Consider the following 20,495-nt stretch of genomic DNA (forward strand, 5'->3'; position numbering starts at 1 on the left):
CTATCAAGAAACACAGGCTGTGGACGCCATCTAGGCACTCTCCCTCTGCCTTGCTCCAACCCATCAGTATCACCCAGAAAATAGTTCATCTGGACCCCACATAGTGGACACCTCCAGATCACCTGGCTCTGAGGACCAATGTGGCCTACCCTCACAGCCCCTCAGAACTGTATATATTTGCATACTTTAAAAGCTGCTGCCTGAGGGTCCAGATTCCAGTCAACCTGAATCTAGGTGCTGAGATCCTCCACTCTGGGACAGTGACAGGTTTTGGCACATCCTCAACTACTGGGAGCTACTAAAAATATAATAGGCTACCTGGACAAGCATAGAGGTTTGAGAGACAACCAGGAGCTGAGGCAGGGTTGAATAACAAGGTTCATCTCCTACACAAGGCCACTCAATCAAGACCGGAAGAAGTGGTTGTTTAATCTACTGTACAGAAACCAACAGAGAGTTGAGCACACTGAAGAAACAGAGGAATATGTTCCAAATGAAAGAACAAGATAAACCTCAGAAAAAATCTTAACGAAATGGAGATCAGTAATTTACCTGATAAAGAGTTCAAAGTAATGGTCATAAAGGTGGGGAGAAGAATGGATGAACACAGTGAGAACTTCAACAAAGAGATGAAAACATATAAGAAAGTACCAAATAGAAGTCACAGAGCCAAAGAATGTATTAACTGAACTGAAAAAAATACACTAGAGGGGTTCAACAGCAGACTAGATGAAGCAGAAGAAAATATCAGTCAACTCAAGGACAAGGCAGTGGAACTTACCCAACCAGAGCAGCAGAAAGAAAAAAGAATGAAAAAAGGAAGTTATGGAACAACATCAAACAGACTAACATTTACTTCATAAGGCTCCCAGAAGAAGAGAGAAAGGGGCAGAAAACTTATTTGAAAATATAATGGCTGAAAACTTCCCTAACTTGGGGAAGGAAACAGACGTCCAGATCCAGGAAGCCCTGAGAGTCCCAAAAAAGATGCTACCAAAGAGACCCACACCAAGACACATTATAATTAAAATGTCAAAAGTTAAAGACAAGGAGAGAATCTTAAAAGAAGCAGAAGAAAAACAACTAGTTCTATACAAGGGAACCCTCATAAAACTATCAGCAGATTTTTCAGCACAAACTTTGCAGGCCAGAAAGCACAATACATTCAAAGTGCTGAAAGAAGAAAACTTCCAACCAAGAATACTCTACCGAGCAAAGTTTTCATTCAGAATTGAAGAAGAGATAACAAGTTTTCCAGAGAAGCAAAAGTTAAAGGAGTTCACCACCACTAAACTAAACTGGCCTGACAACAAACTTTAAAGGAACTTCTTTAAGCTGAAAGAAAGGATGCTAATTAGTAACAAGAACACATATGAAAGGATAAATCTCACCGGAAAAATAAATATATAGTGAAGGTAGTGGATTAATCACTAATAAAGCTAGTATAAAGGTTAAAAGACAGAACTATGATTACAATAATTAGCTAAGATACACAAGGTAAAAATACATAAAATGTGACATCAAAAACATAAAACATGAGAGTAAGTGTTGAGCTTTAGAATGGGATCAAACTTAAGATGCTATCAACTTAAAACAGACTGTTATAGATATAAGTTAAGTGTAAGACTCACGTCAACCACAAAGCAAAAACCTAGAATAAATACACAAAAGAGAAAAAGAAAGGAACATAAGCATACCACTAAAGAAAGTCATCAAACCACAAAGGAAGAGAGCAAGAGAAGAAAAAAGGAACAGAGAGAAACTGCAAAAACTGCTAGAAAACAATTAACAAAATGGCAATAAGCACATACCCATCAATAATAACTTTAAATGTAAATGGACTAAATTCTCCAACAAAAAGACATAGAGTGGCTGAAGGAATAAAAAGCAAGACACACCTATATATGCTGCCTGTAATAGATACAATTTCGATATAAAGACACAGACTGAAAGTGAAGGGATGGTAAAAGAAATTCCATGCAAATGGAAACGGAAAAGAAAGATGGAGTAGCTATACTTATATCACACACACACAAAAAAGACTTTAATACAAATGCTTTAATAAGAGACAAAGAAGACATTACATAATGATAAAGGGGTTAATCCAATGAGAGGATATAACATTTGTAAATCTTTATGCAGCCAACATAGGAGCACCTAAACATGTAGCACAATTATTAACAGACCTAAAGGGAGACATAGACAGCAATACAATAACAGTAGGGAACTTTAATATCCCACTTACATCAATGATCATCCAGACAGAAAATCAATAAGGAGACATCAGCCTTAAACAACATGTTAAACCAGATGGACTTAACACATATTTATAGACTATTCTATCCAAAAGCAACAGAATACATATTCTTCTCAAGTGTATATGGAACATCTTCCAAGATAGATCATGTTAGGCCACAGATCAAGTCTTAATAAATTTAAGAAGACTGCAATCATATCAAGCATCTTTTCCAACCACAATGGCATGAAATGAGAAATTACACGAAGAAAAATGGGAAATACACAAATATGTGGAGATTAAACAACATGCTACTGAATAACCAATGGGCAAAGAAGAAATCAAGAGAAATAAAAAAATACCTTGAGAAAAACAAAATGGAAAGGTAACATGCCAAAATTTACAGAATGCAGCAAAAACAGTTCTATGAGGGAAGTGCATAGTGATAAACACCTACCTCTAGAAACAAGAAAAGCCTCAGACAAACAACCTAACTACACCTTAAGGAACTAGAAAAAGAACAAAAAAAGCCCAAAGTTAGTAAATTAGGGCAGAAATAAATGAAATAGAGACTAAAAAGACAACAGAAAAGATCAATGAAACTAAGAGTTAGTTCTGTGAAAAGAGAAATAAAATTGACAAAACCTCAGCTAGACTCACCAAGAAAATAAAGAGAAAAGACTCAAGTAAGTCAGAAATGAAAGAGGAGATATTACAAGCGACACCACAGAAATACAAAGGATCATACAGACTACTATGAAAAATTACATGCCAACAAATTGGACAAACTAGAAGAAGTGGATAAACTCTGACAAACATATAAGCTACTAAGACTGAATCATGACGAAATAGAAAATCTGAACAGACCACTTACCAGCAAGCAGATCAATTCATTAAACAAAAACTCTCAACAAACAAAAGTCCAGGACCAAATGGCTTCACTGGTGAATTCCACCAAACATTCAAAAAAGAATTAATATCAAGCTTTTTCAAATTCTTCCAAAAAATATAAGAGGGGGAATCTTTTCAAAACACATTTTATGAGGCCAGTATTAGCCTGATACCAAAACCAGACAAGAGTGCCACCAAACAAAAAAAATTTCTTTTTACAGGCTAATATCCCCGATGAACATAGATGCAAAAATTCTCAACAAAATATTATCAAACTGAATTCAGCAACACATTGAAAGGATCATATACAATCATGAAGTGAAATTTATTCTAAGGATACAGGGATGGTCCAATATCTGTAAATCAGTCAGTGTGATACACCTCATTAACAAAATGAAGACAAAAATCATATGATCATCTCAACAGATGCATAAAAAGCATATGACAAAATTTAAATCCATTTATAATAAAATCTCAAATCTCTCAAAAAAGCAGGTATAGAGGAAACATACCTCAACATAGTTAAGGTCATATATGACAAGCCTACAGCTAAATCATACTCAATGTTGAAAAGCTCAAAGCTTTTCCTCTAAGGTTAGGAACAGGACAAGGATGTCCACTCTTACCACTTTTATTCAACATAGTATTGGAAATACCAGCCAGAATAGTTAGGCAAGAAAAAGAAATAAAAGGCATCCAAATTGAAAAGGCAGAAGTAAAACTCACTGTTTGCAGATCACATGAAAATAGCTAGGAAACCCTAAAGACTCTATATCACAAACTAACAGAATTAATAAATGAATTCAATAAAGTTACTGGATACGATATGAATACACAAAAATCTATTTTTTAAAAATAATAACTAACTATCAAAAAGAGAAATTAAGAAAACAATCCCATATACAACTGCATCAAAAAGAATAAAATACCTAGGAATAAATTTAACCAAGGAGGTGAAAGATCTGTAAACTGAAAACTACGAGACATTAATGAAAGAAACTGAAAAAGACACAAATAAGTGGAAAGATATTCTATGCTCATGGATTGAGAGAATCAATATTGTTAAAACTGCCATACTATCCAAAGCAATCTACAGATTCAGTGCAATCCCTATCAAAATTCCAATGGCATTTCTCATACAAATAAAACAAAAAATCCTAAAACTTGCATGGAACTGAATAGCCAAAGCAATCTTGAGAAAGAACAAAGCTGGAGGCACCACACTCCCTAACTTCAAAGTATATTATAAGGCTATTATTACATACAAATGGTACTGTATTGGCATAAAAACAGAGACTTAGATCGATAGAACAGAACAGAGAATAGAGATCACAGAAATAAACCCACACATATATGGTCAATTAATTTAAGAATATACGATGGGGAAAGGACAGTTTCTTCAATAAATGATGTTGGGAAAACTGGACAGCCACATGCAAGTGAATGAAGCTGGACCACTATCTTACACCATTCACAAAAATTAACTCAAAATGGATTAAAGACTTGAACATAAGACCTGAAACCATAAAACTCCTAGAAGAAAACATAGGCAGTAAGCTCCTTGATATAGGTCTTAGGGATGATGTTTTGAATCTGCACCAAAAGCAAATGCAAAAAAAGTAAAAGCAGCAAAAGCAAAACTGCATAAGTGGGACTACATCAAGCTAAAAAGCTTCTACACAGCAAAGTAAATCATTAACAACATGAAAAGGCAACTTACTGAATGGGAGAAAATAACTGCACATCATGTATCTGACAAGGGGCTGATATCCAAAATATACAAAGAACTTTTACAATTCAATAGCAAAAAAACAAACTATCCACTGAAAAAATGGACAGAAGATCCAAACAGACATTTTTCCAAAGAAGACATACAGATGACCAACAGGTACATGAAAAAGATGGTCAACATCACTAATCATCAGGGAAATGCATATCAAAACCACAGAGATATCAACTCACACCTTGCAGAATGGCTAGTATCAAAAAGACAACAAATAACAAGTGTTGGCAAGGGTGTGAACAAAAGGGAACCCTTGTACACTTGGTTGAGAATGTTAAGTTGGTGCAACCATTATGGAAAATAGTATGGAGATGCCTCAAAAAATTAAAAATAGAACTACCATATGATCCAGTAATTCCACTCTGGGTATTTACCTGAAGAAAACAAAAAAAAAAATTAATTCAAAAAGATATATGCACCCCCCTGTTCACTGCAGCTTCATTTACAATAACAAAGATACTTAGAAACAACCTAAGTATCTATTGATGAATGAATGGATAAAGAAACTGTGGGGGGCTTCCCTGGTGGCGCAGTGGTTGAGAGTCTGCCTGCCAGTGCAGGGAACACGGGTTTGAGCCCTGGTCTGGGAAGATCCCACATGCCATGGAGCAACTGGGCCCGTGAGCCACAACTACTGAGCCTGCGAATCTGGAGCCTGTGCTCCGCAACAAGAGAGGCCGCGACAGTGAGAGGCCCGCGCACCGTGATGAAGAGTGGCTCCCGCTTGCCGCAACTAGAGAAAGCCCTCACACAGAAACAAAGACCCAACACAGCCAAAAATAAAATAAATAAATAAATAAATTTATTTTAAAAAAAAAGAAACTGCGGTACACATACACATATATAAAGAATATTATTCAGCCATAAAAAAAGTTGCCATATGCCACAGCATGGATAGACCTTGAAGGCATTATGCTAACTGAAATAATTCAGACAAAGAAAGACAAATATTGTATGATCTCCCTTACATGTAGAATCTACAGAAACAAACAAAAAATAAGCTCATAGGTATAGAGAACAGATTGGTGGCTGCAAGAGACAAGGCTTGGATCAGGGGATGGGAGAAATGGGTGAACTGTGTTTTGTTTTAAATAAATTGAATTCAAAATTTTTTAAATGCTTTCTTCAACAAATATTTAAGAAACATATTTATTATAAAAGGTAAGGTGAAAATATCAAAAAGAGTAGCAAATCATCTGCTTTACCTCTTTGTGTTTCATACCCACCTGACTCCTGAGAGCCTTAAGTTCCCGTTCACGGTTGTCCAAGCAAGTTTCTAGAACATGTGTCTGTCCTTCCCACTCAGATTTTTTATGAGCTACCATTATGTCAATCTGTTTCATGAGCTCCTGTAGTTCTGCTTCACAGGATGTCAAAAATCCCCTATAAATAAGGACAGACCCTTAAGAACATAGAACATATCTCCAAGTGGCTTTTCATCTTTCACATGTAAAAATATAGCAGATGTAAAGCTACCTGAAGTGGAACAGTGTCAACAAATAATCAGAAGCAGAGAACAGGATCTCTGAGCTTTTCCTTTTAATGCTCACTTAAGATGATCACTTATTCCACGGAAGTTTGTCTTCCTACAGTAGCCGACCTAAAGCCTAAGTCAACTGGTCAAACGCAAGGTTTATGTTTGAAGCCTAGTCTGTGAGTGAGACTTCCACAACCAACAACTAGCTCTTCTGTAACATATTAGGGAAGCTTTCAGGAAGAATCCAGGCAAGCATATGTCACATTCTCAGCTAGTCAAACAAAATAAAAAGCTTTGGAAACAAGTAGGCTATTGGGAAAATGACAATACAATTTTAAGAGCTGTTTTAAGAACCTCCATCCTTGAGCCAAATTTATTCCAACTATTTCTTCCCAACTTATTATTAGAAACTTACCACATCCTATCTTATTGTTGTAAACTTACTGATGTCATTCAATGTTTCTGGAGATGCCAAATGTTACAAAGGTAGAAACAGAAGTGGACACAGATGTACTGGATTCAGAGATTTCCGGGAATGGCCACAGAGAGATAACTCCTAAGGTTTAAATACTTTTTTAAAAAAAAGCATTTGTTCTTAGTGTCACAAAACCTCTATAGCCTTTTGCTTTTTAAAAGCAGAAAATTTAACTGGGATGATAGTAAGCATCCAGCTTCACACTGCTGAGATGAGGGAAACACCCCAAGGAGAGAGACTGTCCACAAACACGACATGGATCAGTTTAGATTTTGGTCACACTTCTGCTTCTGTACCCAAAGCACAAAATGGTCAGAGGCATAACTCAGACATGCTTTTTAAACTCAGTGAGAAGCTTAAGGTCAAAGTAAACTTACCCATCATGTCCCCGATTTTGTATTCCTTCCAACAAAGCCTCCATCGCCAAATCCCCTTTGTTTTGGCAACTGGGAAAGCAAAGAACTCTGTCAGGAGAAAATTCATTTTTTATGTTCTAACATTCCAACTTACAAACTTAAGAATGTGAATGAAAGCATACAAATAACAATGAGAAAATGCAGCACTTCTTAAGATGACTGTAGAAGCAGTCAAGGAATATCTCTTCAAGAAATACTAGAACCAAATACATTTCAGACTAAAACAAAACAATTTAAAATGATCTGAATTGCCACTGACACTCCCCCTGCACAATTGAAATCAAATACCTCACTGTCACGTCCCTACTTCCTCATGTAAGAGTGGGCCTGGGTGGAGATGGGGTGCTAGCAACAGAGGAACACTGACACTAACAAATTGAGAGGTCAGAGGAAACGTGTAGCTTCTTTTAAAGAGATATTGTAAAAAGGTTAAACGCCCTGCGCTTCAACTTCTTGGCCCATCATGGGAGATCCTACTCACCGGCTAGATGACAGGCCCATGAAGCTCCTAGAACACCTTCCCTCACCTAAGAGGCAGCTTCGTGGGCCCTCCCTCCTCTGCACTTCATAGCTCCCAGTCCTTAACAGGTTCTTTCATAGGAGTTACACCACCCTGGAAATGTCCTTTTGCACACCTTTTCCCCCTACTATTCAACCGTCAAGGGTAGAAAACCAGTTTTTTTCACACCTGCAGCTCCAGGGCTTAGAGTAGCATTTCAGCCTGGCCTGTGCTGAATGCTTTTGGCTGAATGTATCTCAATTCCCCTCCCTTTTCACCTATCCCCCTATGCAAACTGGTCATAGCTGGAGAACTACAGAGAAGAGTCTAGCAGAGAAAGAAGGGAAGGGAGATAAAACAGAGACACAGGAGAATGAGAAGACTGGAAAATACAACCACTACACGTTATTTGCATCTATTTCTAAAGTTACTAACAGGAGTACTAAATAACTGTTCATGCACACATATGGCAGAGAGGATTTCTTTCCAGCTGGTTTATCCTTTGTATTACACCAACATTAGACAAAATAAAAACCTAAAGAAAAATGTTTTCATGGTCTATTCCACTTTCTTTCAAACAATGATACAGTCAATTACAAGAGGACGCAGATTCTGTGTTTTGATCCACTCTAGGGAACTGAGAGGCAGTACACAGTTCACACAGTACCATGTATATGGAAACCCAGGATAGAGTCCTGCTCTGCAACTAAGTAGCTTTGTGTCCTTGGACTTCAGTTTTTGCCTCTATAAAGTAAGAAGCATGATCTATATAATCTCCAAGGTTTCTTCCAGCTTTTTAATGGGATTCTAATAGCCAATTACATATATTCTGCACCATGCATGCTCCTGACAACTCTACATGGATATTTATTAAATACGTTGGAAAGTGCTCTTCCTAAGGACAGAGCTACTACAGTTATTCAAAACCATCATTAGTAAAATTATACTCCTTTAGGTCATGTTATTCTTAAAAAATACATTTAGTAATATATATTAGAAACAGATTTAGTAACATACAATACATTAATATATTTTCTGGATGATATTATTTAGTAATTAGGAATATTTATAATAGAAGCTAAAAGTCATTGAATGTTCAACTGTTCTGCCTGTCTATATTGTCAGATTCAATCTTCATAACAATTTTAAAACATACCTACTATTACTTTGAGGAAACTGAGGCTCAGAAGGTTAAATAACTTGATTATGGTAAACTACAAACCACAGTCCTAAGATTCAAACCTAGGCAATGTGACTCCTAAGTTCCAGCCAATGTGCAAACTTTATATATTTTACAGTATTCCAGATCTTAAAATACATCAGCATATCTTGTTTTTATTTAATAATGTGTTCTTGGCATAAACAAAATCAAACCAAATTGAAAAGTCTGGACACAGGAAAAAATATACAAACTTAACTATGATGTCACCACCATGGCCACCAGGTGGCAGTAGCACAACAGTGAAAATAGTCCACATAGGGGAAAATAGCCATTTCAGAAATTAAAATGATGGTGTAAGACTTAGTTAAGGAGATCTCTGTTTTTTAAATAAAAGGTGGGAGGGGCTTGCCTGGTGGCGCAGTGGTTGAGAGTCCGCCTGCCAATGCAAGGGACACAGGTTCATGCCCCGTTCCGGGAAGATCCCACATGCCGCGAAGCGGCTGGGCCCATGAGCCATGGCCGCTGAGCCTGCGCGTCCGGAGCCTGTGCTCCACAACGGGAGAGGCCACAACAGTGAGAGGCCCGTGTACCGCAAAAAAAAAAAAAAAAAAAAAAAAAATATTGGAAACAAAATGAAATAAATCAACTATCAATTAGATATCAAGTTGGCACCCTTACCATATAACAAATTGTTTCATTGGTTTTAAAATGCAACAATTTTACTGTACATATTCCAACTGGGATATATACTAAGGACAAAAACGTACTATAGAGAAACCCTAAACATCACTCAGGAATCATATTATTAATAGCAAAATTGGTATCATTAATTTGAAAGCATTATATATAATACAGAAAAAGTATGTTAATAGGCAAAAGAGAAAAAGATACAAATATAAAATCAAGTGTTTAAAAAAAACTATGAAATTAAATTGGAAATATCACTGTGAATTCTGGATATTTCTCTTTTTAAAAAATGTACGTATTTCCTAACTTTGGCCACTGTAAATCCTAAAACCAGTGACCAGTCTAGTAGCAAGAGTACCTTCAGCACCCAGACTGGTCTCTAAACACCATCTCCCACTGAAAGGAACCAGGGCTTCTTGGTGGCCAGAAATGTTTAAATGAGCCAGGAACATGTTTTACCAGAAAATAAGGAAACTCTCAAAGATTACTGGTCATATCAAAGTGGACAGAAGCCAACTTAAATAGGCTGCCACTCGCCAACAAAAGGACAACTTGAGTACCCCCCCCAAAAAAAAGACTGCAGTAGGTTGAAACAGTTTAAATATATTTAAGTCTATAATTTCATGATGATAAAAAAAAAATGGCAAAACCCTCATGGTTACCTTTGAGGTTGCCAGGCCACCAACTCATTACTGTGCTCTGAAAATAGAGGGAAAGAATTAAGCATTTTTCTTGCCTTTCCTATACAAACTATTTCAAATAGCTGGTGGGGTAGTCAAATAGCTGGTGAAGTAAAAAGTTCTTATTCATAAAAAATTTCCAGCTAATAAATGCTGAGGAATGACAGAATCAGAAAATCACCATATTGCAACCGCCGATGCAATAGTGGATACAGGCAACCTAAATCCATGAAAGGATCTCACCATTAAGTGAAAGGCTCATGGAGAATTTCATGATGGATGGACTGGGCTGACAACACCTGAACCCACTAAGATGCTCAATTTTAAAATCACACAGAGAAAACTCAAGACATCATGTGCCTCTCTGGAGTGTTTTGCACCACCGATGAAATTTTGCCCTGCCCTCACCCCCACAAAAAAAGTCAAGGTTGAATCTGATCAATCTTCTAGACCAGTGCTGTTCAACAGAACTTTATGCAATTATGGAAATATTTTACATATACACCAAACTATTGGGCCCTTGAAATGTTGCCAATGCAGCTAGGGAACTGAAATTTTTAGCTTTATTTCATTTTAATTCATTTAAATAGCCACCAATGGCTGATAGCTACTATATTGGACAGTGCATTTCTAGACCTTACTACCAGTTTAGAGGGAATAAAGGGAATAGATGTACAAGTTAAAGGATACCATGTGGATGCAATCAACTAAATCTAAAATGTTAAGGGAAAAAAGAGATGCAATGAAACTGCTATATTAAAAAAGACTGAAAAGGTGTTATCAACTCAATGCAACACGTGGATCTCTATGAGATTTTGATCCAAACAAGCTACTTATAAAAATACATGTATGGGACAGGTGGGGAAACCTGAACCCAGACTGAATATTGACATTATGGGATTTTTATTAATTTTCATAGATGTGATGACAATACTGTGGTTTTGTAAAACTGAAAACACAAACTTAGTTCTTGAAGAAAGAAAACCCAAAGTAACATAAAAACCGAAAATTCAATTCCTGAAGCCCAGGTCAATGTTGGCTTTAGCTGAATTTCAAATCAAGTTGACATATGTTTAAAAGTAGGAAGCTCTGATAAAGTGGACCACTGACACTGTCACCATCTGCCACCACTACTACATAAGTGAGAACAGGAAGGAACAAGCAAAGGTGTTCTACCTTTTAATGGGAGACAAGTGGCATCAGTACAATTAACATATACAATAACTACAAATAATTGTTAAAACCTGAATACATTTTAAAGAGCAGTGTAACTGAATGTTTATAAATATCTAACCCACTTTAATTTCAGTCATTCTTACCATACTGATCACTGGTAATGATATAGTCAAAAGGCAAGAAGCTCAGGATAAAAATCAATCTAAAGATGATACTGCATTCCAAATAAGAAAATACATACCCTTTGTTATATCATTAAGCTACAGCTATGATCAATATAAATAAAAATATTTGAAGGTAACATGTAGTTAACGATCCTTATGATTTCCTCTTCGTATCTAGAAAATAAAATTAAATGCAAGCATGTGGGGAACTGTATAAGTACAGGGCACAGATCCTACAATACTTTTATTAAAGGAAGAAAAAAAAATTTAAGACTGGCTTAGGAATCGTCTGTAAGGCTCAAGGAATACTACTCTGCAAGTAAGAGTGCTGTTAACTGTAAACGATGACTAGTCGCTGAGAGCAAGCTCATCTTTACCCTGATGTTGTAAATCATTAAAAAAACAAAACAACACATTATGAGCCGAGATTTACTGCCTTCAAATACCTTCATGATTAAAGTATTCTAAGAACCCGTTCCTTTTATTCCCTTACTTCATTATCTATTTCCCATCCCTGATTTGAATGGAGCAATCCAAAAGTTCAGGGTTCCCCAACTTCAGTCCTTCATGATTTCTGCCACATTTCAGTACCTAATGTACTAACATTAAGGTTTTTAAATCAACTCACTTTTTACAACTTGCTAAACTTCCCACCCATAAATGAACCGCTATCACCTGCCATCAAAGACCTAAGTCTCAACAATGTTAGGAAGCTAACCAGATGAGGCGGCCCAGGCGGGAGGGCTGGGCCGGGGGTCCCTCCCCTGAAGTGGAAGACTGGCCCGCGGCCGACTCCGCTCGGGGAAGATGAGCAGCTCGCCCAACCCGCAGCCCTCCCGCCGGCCCGGCCTCCGGGGAAGGGCTGACCACGTGGCTGGCCCGAACAGTGCGCTGGGGGAGGCCATATCTGGCTTCGCGGGTCCGCAGAGCCTCCGCTGTGAGGCCGAGGGGTGGGGCGCCGGGGCGGACCCAGGCCGGCGGGGGCGAGCCTGGAGGCCAGCGGGCCGCTGAGGAAGCCGGCCCCAGGCCATACGACCGCACTGGCCGCGGCCCCACCGCAGCCAGAGCTGCCTGTGGACACTGCCGCGCCTCTCTCGTCCGACGTTCCCACATGCTGTTACGGGGATGCCGCGAGCGCGCCCCCGAAGCTTCCCGCCGTTACCTCCCGCCGGGGGTGCGCACGCGCGTCACCGCCAACCTAACGTCCAGCCACAGTCGTCTGCACGTTCGTTCCGCCCACTGCCCCCTCACTTTTAATTGAAGCAACATCCTCCCTGACTCCCCCTCCGCGCCTGCAAATGGGCTCACCCATATCTGGGGATCGGAGAGAAGACCGTGCCGGTCACGTGACACTGAGGGCGTGGTCCGCTGGAGGCGGGCGCTGCGCTGGGCCGGTTGCTGGTAAGGGTTTCCCGCGCCCCTAGCCTAGGTCTTGGAGAAGCGGGGGTGCGTTCGGACTTATGCTGCTCCTCTTGGCCGAGGCCGTTCTCTTAACCTCATCCTCATAACCACTCCCTTCACCGCACTTCGGGAGGGGTGGAAAGGGACTTGCGCGGCGGTCCTGGGCCTCCCCCGCTGCCGCATTTGGTATATCCTGCCTCGGGCCGGAAGCCGCGGCTGTGGGGCCGCCTCCCACACCTGTACGGATGGCGGTGGCCTGCGAGGGTCATTTTTAGCGCGGGAAAAGGAGTTCTAGCTTTGCTACTGTAACTACACGTTTGCAGAGCTCTAAAACAGAGATGGATAAAACTGCCCTGCCCCGGGGAACGTACGCACCGCCTGTCTGGGAAGACCCTGTGACGGGCAATGTAACAAGCTCCCGATGGGGACCATTCACTGCGCCCAGGGAGCTATGGGGCCCGCGGAGGGGCGGGGACCGCGTTCTCCTTGGCGCTTAGAGAAAGTTCCTGCAGGAGGCGACCTCGGAGCTAAGTTTTTAGACTGACTGAGGGTTAGCTAGGGAAAAAAGGAACAAGATTGTGCACTCCAAGCATTGGAATAGTCACACGTGTAAAAAAAATTTTGTTCAGGAAAGTGTAATGGCTTGTTCTGGCAAGTGTGGCAAAGTGCTTGGGATGGTGGCCGTGTCCTGGTCATTGCACGCCTTATGCTATCCACCCTTCCAGCTCCTGAAGAGTGAAGGCACCTTAGCGCCTAATTCTGGAAATGGGATATTGACCCCGATGAGCTGACGCCCAACTTTGAGTTTGGAAGGAAGAGTAGGTGTTAGTGATGGGGCAAAAAGACCTTTAAGTGCAAAGGTTGGAAAGTATGACAGGGTTAGAGGTGTTTGGAAGAGGGACAGGTGGGAAAAGATTGAGGCCAGATTGGGGAAGGCTATGCTGAGTCATTGATACAAATTTTACACACAGCAATTGGAAACAGTAATGCCTGAGCAATCAGTCATATAGCCAACCTAACTTGTTTAGTGGATCATAAGGACAAGAAAGAACCGGTCAAGGGCAGAATGCGTGCTGAAGCTGGAGTGATCTGAGAAAACTTTACAGAAAGGTGGAATCTGTGTGTGACCGGGAAAATCAGCTGGGAGGGACTATCGTCTTATAAATAAACTGCAACCTGACCCAGATGAGATGAGTCTTTCCCAGGGTGATATCATGCCACAATTCACATCCAGGCTAAAAAGCCTGGAGAACCCTACTGCTAGATTACATCATCTCCTCAGTCTTCATGTTTAAGAAATAATCTTTTTGGCTTACAGATCTGGCAAGATCAAAGCTGCAGGAGAATGGACAGTGAGGTACAGAGAGATGGAAGGATCTTGGATTTGATTGACGATGCTTGGCGAGAAGACAAGCTGCCTTATGAGGATGTTGCAATACCACTGGTAGGCTGTAATTTGTGCTGAGGGTGATAGGTTAAAGGTATGATCTGGTAGACCCTAGTAGGGGTAGGATATCAAGACAAATAAACTAGTAAGGCAAAGAAATCAAAGCTGTGGAGTCCTCTAACTCTAGAAGCTTCTGGAGAACATTTAGCTTGACTTTGAAGAGAAATGTGGTTCAGAGGGCTGACGTGACCAGCTCAGTTAGGGGGTCATTCCAGAACTAGAACCCAGGTCTCCTGTGCCATGTTCTGTCTACCACACCAAAGCTAGTAAACCAGATGATGAAAGTTTAATGCACACAATGAGGGGGAATAAGAAGCAGTGGCATATGCACTTTATTTCTTCTCTACCTGTGGTTTGTCAGTTGACATTTTTAGAAACTCACATTTTTGGAACACATACCTATTCTAGGTTCCCTGGAAAATATTTGGAAGAGAACTGGCTTTTCTTCTTTTGCATTTAGACCATCACGCTCTTTTCTTTCCTGACCTCTGGAAAATTCTCCTGCAATGAGTTTGTTAAACCTAATGTAATAAGTGACCTAAACATTTTGCTTGAATAAATATTTATTAAAAATCCTATTTATGTCACAGAGGACTAGCAAGGAGAACAGAGACTGTTTTTCTTTAGAGCCTGCCAATTGCAAAGAGCCATTAATAAAATAGAGCTTGCAGGCAGACCATGTGCTGCTGCCATTTACATTTTCATCTAAGAATAGGAGGTAATATGTTCAGTGAGTAATAAACATAGCAAATAACAAGTAACAGCTTAGTTCAAGTTTAGAAAAATAATCAAAAGAGCATAATGAGAATTATAGTTCCACTTATTGAATACCTGTTTTGTGTCATAGACCAAGGTTGAAATCTGACATACATTATCTGTATCCTTAAGACATCCTTCAAGGGTGGTTGTGTTCTGCCCACTGTATAGGAAGGAAACAGAATCAAAGAGGGGAACTTGCCCAAAGGTTGGTAGCCAATAAGTTAGACTTCACACCGAAGTCTGTGAGGCTCCAGATCCTGTCCGGTGGTGGTTCTTTCATTCCGCAAGCAATTCTTGAAGCCTACTATGTGCCTTAAGACTTGGTAAACATAAGTACAGTTTCTGCCCCTCGGAGTCTAGAGAGGCAACATATATCAATAAATAATTGTAATAGTAAGTGTTCTAAGTGAGGGTTGTGAACAGCTATGTAGTGTAAGAAGTGGCTGATTGCCTGGTGGGCATCAGGAAAGACTTAAGAGAGATAAATCACATTTAAGCTGGTCGTAGGGAGGAAAAGAGGTTTAGTGAGGGTAGACAGGGGCCAACCAGCAGAGGGGACAGATGTGCAAAGGCTCAGAGTTTTAAACTGCTTTCGAGCTGGTGAGGCAATTCAGTGTGGATGGAGGATATACTTCTCATAAAAGGTAGGGAGAAAAGTTGGTCTTGGACCCAATTTTGAGAGGAGCATTTGATGCCATGCTTAGCCCTCATCCTGAGGATATCCAGGAGTGAGTGATCTTCAAAGTAGAGATCTGCCATGCTCAAATATATTAGAAAATCAGTTTAGCAGCATTGTTAGAGAACGTGTGTCAAGGAGAAAGGGGCCAGTGACAGGGCAAAGAGACCAATTAGAAAGCTAATGCAGTGTCTAGACAAGGGAGGAGGACCTAAACAAAAGCAAGAAAGTGGAGGGGAATTGCTGAATTCTGGACATACTAATAGTAGGATTTGGGGACCATTTGTGTGGAAGGGGTTGAGGGAGAGGAAGATTTCCATGCTGACTTCCAAGTTGTAGCCTGGCCCTGTTGCTAATCTGTGTTTTTTCCCAGGACGTGTGATTCTAAGGCAATGTTTGTGTCATTAGCTTTTGTTGCTGCCTAACAAATAACCCCAAAACATAGTGGCTTAAAACAGCCGTTATTTATGTCATGATTTTGTCATTCACCTGAGAGAGTCTTGTGATCTTTGCCAGCTCGGTTGATCTCTGCTGGACTTGGTGGTGTTTTGCAGTCGGCCAGCAGGCTGGCTGGAGGCTGGGATGATGAGCTGACTAGGCCACAGTCTCATGATCCTGCAGATTAGCCCAGACTTCACAATCATTTTAGGGTTCTAAGAGCAGCATGAGAGGAAACTGCAAGGCTTCATGGAGCCTAGGCCAAGAAGTCACATGATCAGCCCCAATGCAAGATTGGGAAAATAGACAGTGCCTTTTCATAGGAGTGGCTACAAAGAATTGTGGCCATTTTTGCAGTACCCCACAATAGATGATTGTTATGTTCACGATACTTTATGATACTTTGTGTTTGTTTTCCAGGCATATATGCAATTTTATATGTTGGCATTCATTGCAAGAGACAATAGTGACCAAATGAAAAACGTGTTATTTTAGAACAAGATGAAACTAAATAATATCTGAATTAAATAATTGATTAACCAAGGACTTGTTTATGCTTTGTCAACTGTAAGTAGTTACTGAAACAAAACTTTCTCTTTGCGATATTGCTTTAGAGAAAATGGTAGTTCCTTTCAATTTGTACAAGTATGTTTGAATCTGAGTATTTGTAGAGCAAGATGTGATTCAAACATACTTGTACATATTGTAATTAAATCATTTTATTCATATTGAACATCACTTTGAAGGAAAAAAGTTATTATATTCATATACTTCACATTGGAGTCCAGTGGGAAATCATAAGTCTAGATATTGAATAACAGTTTGCTACACTTAAAAAAAAGTCGGGCTTCCATGGTGGCGCAGTGGTTGAGAGTCCGCCTGCCGATGCAGGGGAAGCGGGTTCGTGCCCCGGTCCAGGAGGATCCCACATGCCGCGGAGCAGCTGGGCCCGTGAGCCATGGCCGCTGAGCCTGCACGTCCGGAGCCTGTGCTCTGCAACGGGAGAGGCCACAACAGTGAGAGGCCACAACAGTGAGAGGCCCACGTACAGCAAAAAAAGTCTAAATTCAGATAACTGAAAAGAAATATATTGGTATCAGTGAATTCTAGTACGAAACAGAGTTCCAGTAGTAATAAATTTAAATTTAAAATACAAGGAAACTATCAAAAACTTCTCACCACACGCCAAAAAATGGTGAACTGTGCAAGGTGATGGATGTGTTAACCTTATTGCAGTAATCATTTCACAATATATATGTGTATCAAATCATCACATTGTACATTTTAAACTTACACAATGTTATATGTAAATTAAATCTCAGTAAAGCTCGAAATATATAAAAAAATTCCCCAGATTCTACACTAAGTGTGGCCCATGGCTTACCATTTTAAGAAAGTTGCGGGTAGGCTATGTTGTTTTATGTTGCCCTGCTCCACCACTAGGGGGAAGCCTCATCTATTGTGTTACATTTTCAGTGCTCCTACCTCCATTATAATATAGGCACATTGGATACAGGATCGTTGTTGAATACCTTTCTTGTGCTTAAGGAACATGCCAGCAAGTGTGGTATTCTATAAAGCAGCCTTCCCAAAAAAAGATTTAGTACTGGCTCTTTTCAGTGTTCCTAGCCGCTAGTAAGGATGACAGTCCTTGCACTGGATACCCCATGCAGTGCTGGGCACCTGACCTGCATTTCCTCATTTAGCCCTCACAGCAGTCCTGTGAGATGGTGACTACTTTTTTTCTCTCGTTGCCTAAGAGGAAGCAAAGGCTGCAAGGGTCTGAATACCTTGCCTGAGTAACCCAACAAATGGTGGAGTCATGGCCTTGGATCCCAGTGGCTCCCAGAAGCCTGTGTCCTGAGCCTTCTGCCACGCTGCCTGCCACACAAGTACCAGAGTCATAATGCCATCACTCCCGGCTGAAGACGGATGGGGCACGTTTGAGCGAGACTTGTGATGTTTCCTCACATTTTTTATTTTCTAGCTCTTTCCATAGGATACGCTTCTATGCTGCCTGTTTCTAGGAACTCACAGTTTTTAATTCCAAGTGCTTTTGAGTTTTAAGGGGTTTGTAAACATAGAGTGTGACATCGTCCTGAATGTCCATTGTACCTTTTCAGAATGAGCTTCCTGAACCTGAACAGGACAATGGCGGCACCACAGAATCTGTTAAAGAACAAGAAATGAAGTGGACTGACTTGGCCTTACAGTACCTCCATGAGAACGTTCCCCCCATTGGAAACTGACGCCTGGCTCCTTGTTCATCCACAGATTTTTTTTAAATACAGATACAAAATGTTTTCTTTCAGCCTCCTAATTTGAGTCTTTTAGTGTTAGATCAATGCTCAAAAATGTACAACAAATTTTGTGGCCACAAAATGCAATGTGGAAATACTCAACCCGAACCGGAAGCTGATGGCGATTTCTTGGGATTGCAGAATATCTGGCCCTTTGAACCTAAAGTTCTTCATTGACTAGCTCGTATTTGAGCATGATTGATTAAACATTTGCCTTTAACTCTGATTTTGCTTTACTGTCAGAGCTTAACACTTCCCAACTACTTATATATGTCCTGTGACACAGGTGATTGAAGATATGAGAGGGAAAGGTGAAGAACAACGAAGCCAGACATGAGAATTAACTTCTCATGTACCCCCATTCTGAGAATCATCTGAGATGTCCCTTAGGTTCCTAGAAGCAAAATCTGAAGCAGTTTCTTGTGCAAGGAATTTATTGAGATTGTGCTTTCAGGAGAAATCTGTGAGGGAAGCAGGGTAGGGCAGGGGAAGAACCTGAGCAAAGATGTGGCTTCAGCTGGAGTCTGGCCTCTGCCTGATCCCACAGGAGCTACAGAGCACGATGTTACCAAGTGACTTCCCACCTTGAAGCAAGATCCTAGGCCTTCGTGTTGAGTATGCAGCGGTCAGCCATTGGCTCTGCCCTCCCTCCGTCCCCCAGGGAGGGCATAACCAGGCATTGCCAGGGTCCAGGGCTCTCCAGGGAACAGTGTATCTCCTGGCAGCCAACACAGTCAGGGAATGGGTGCACAGATAGACGGGGCAAAGGGGATCTGGGCCCAGCAGTGACTATTGCAGGGTATAGGGAGTATGACTGGGGACCTGATTTAGATTAGATAATCACAGCAAAACTTTGTGATAAGTAGCTTTTATAGCACATAATTTCAAATATTTTGTATTTGAATTTTTTCCATTGTCCAAGGAAGTCCAAGCTCTTAACATATGTGCTAATTTAAACATAATAAATGTACATGTAGGTATATCTGTATGTGAATGTACATAAACATGTTTTTATAAGTCTGGAAGGAAAGACAGCAAATTATTGGCAGTGGTTGCCTCTTGGAACAAGATTAGACTGGCCAAGAAGGAAATTGTCACATCTTACTCTATCTTCTTCTGGAAAAGGATAGTGTTGGGGTTATGGGTAACTTTTGAAAATTATAATGTAGATATTGTGAAAATCAGAATGGCATTGCTTTTAAAAAAAGTATTTCCACTGCCTTTGAATAAAGATTTGGAACATACGTTAAAACTTGTGTCAGCATTCAGTAACTCATTCTACTGACGTTCAGCAGGAGCACCAGCTCTGTGTGAAGCACTCTGGGAGATGCAGAAGTAGATCAGATGTGGAATTTTACCTGAGATTACAACAGATCAGGTAAGACACTTAGGCAAAGAGTCATAATCTAAGAAGAAAGTGGTCAGTGTGCTTGGTGTACTATAAGTGCTCAGTAAATACTTTCTGGATAGATAGACACAGGGATGGATGGATGGATGGATGGAGATATAAAGATAATGCCATGAAAGAAGGAAGGCAGAAGAGGAATAGGTCTAGAGCTGAGGGAATTTAGAAAAGCTTTGCAGAAAAGATAGCCTTAGAAAGACACGCTGGTTTTGGACATCTAGAGATGAAAAGGGGAATTGGGAAAGTCCCTTAGTGATGATATCCTGTCATTCCTGATTCTATCCCAGTTTTTTCTTCCCTCTCTCACTTCCTTCCAACTAAGAGGCAGAGCTGGTATGTTTGGAAACATGTGAGAAATTTTGGTGTTACAGTGACTGGGGTGGTGGGGAAGGGAGGTGTCAAAGGCTACTGCTGTATTTAGTG

General features: G+C 40.2%; 2 protein-coding genes across 6 annotated transcripts in view; one reads left to right on the forward strand and one right to left on the reverse strand.

The window, feature by feature from the left end:
* Positions 1-13,076, reverse strand: part of CEP63 (centrosomal protein 63) — a 73,723-nt gene extending 60,647 nt beyond the window's left edge. For 3 of the 5 annotated variants that reach the window (XM_082654280.1, XM_082654277.1, XM_082654279.1), the window contains exons 1-3: positions 12,809-12,943; positions 7,240-7,308; positions 6,137-6,293 (exon numbers count right to left, since the gene is read on the reverse strand). In XM_082654280.1, the coding sequence (XP_082510406.1) occupies positions 6,137-6,293; positions 7,240-7,308; positions 12,809-12,915 (333 nt within the window). In that variant the 5' untranslated portion in view covers positions 12,916-12,943. The other 2 variants (XM_082654281.1, XM_082654278.1) reach the window with 2 other exon arrangements.
* On the forward strand, positions 13,004-19,909 carry ANAPC13 (anaphase promoting complex subunit 13). The gene is made up of 3 exons (XM_082654283.1): positions 13,004-13,047; positions 14,366-14,491; positions 18,491-19,909. Exons 2-3 carry the CDS (start codon positions 14,393-14,395, stop codon positions 18,614-18,616), a joined length of 225 nt encoding a protein of 74 aa, XP_082510409.1. The 5' UTR covers positions 13,004-13,047; positions 14,366-14,392; the 3' UTR covers positions 18,617-19,909.
* Positions 19,910-20,495: the final 586 nt, after the last annotated feature.

The sequence above is a fragment of the Grampus griseus genome (genome assembly GCF_964374135.1).
Source record: "Grampus griseus genome assembly, chromosome: 5".
NCBI lineage: Eukaryota > Metazoa > Chordata > Mammalia > Artiodactyla > Delphinidae > Grampus > Grampus griseus.

Bases quoted from the DNA above. Each gene is read 5' to 3' on its own strand.
- ANAPC13 (XM_082654283.1), top strand. From the start codon at position 14,393: ATGGACAGTGAGGTACAGAGAGATGGAAGGATCTTGGATTTGATTGAC. The intron at 14,492-18,490 runs GTAGGCTGTAAT...GTACCTTTTCAG, and splicing joins AGGATGTTGCAATACCACTG to AATGAGCTTCCTGAACCTGA.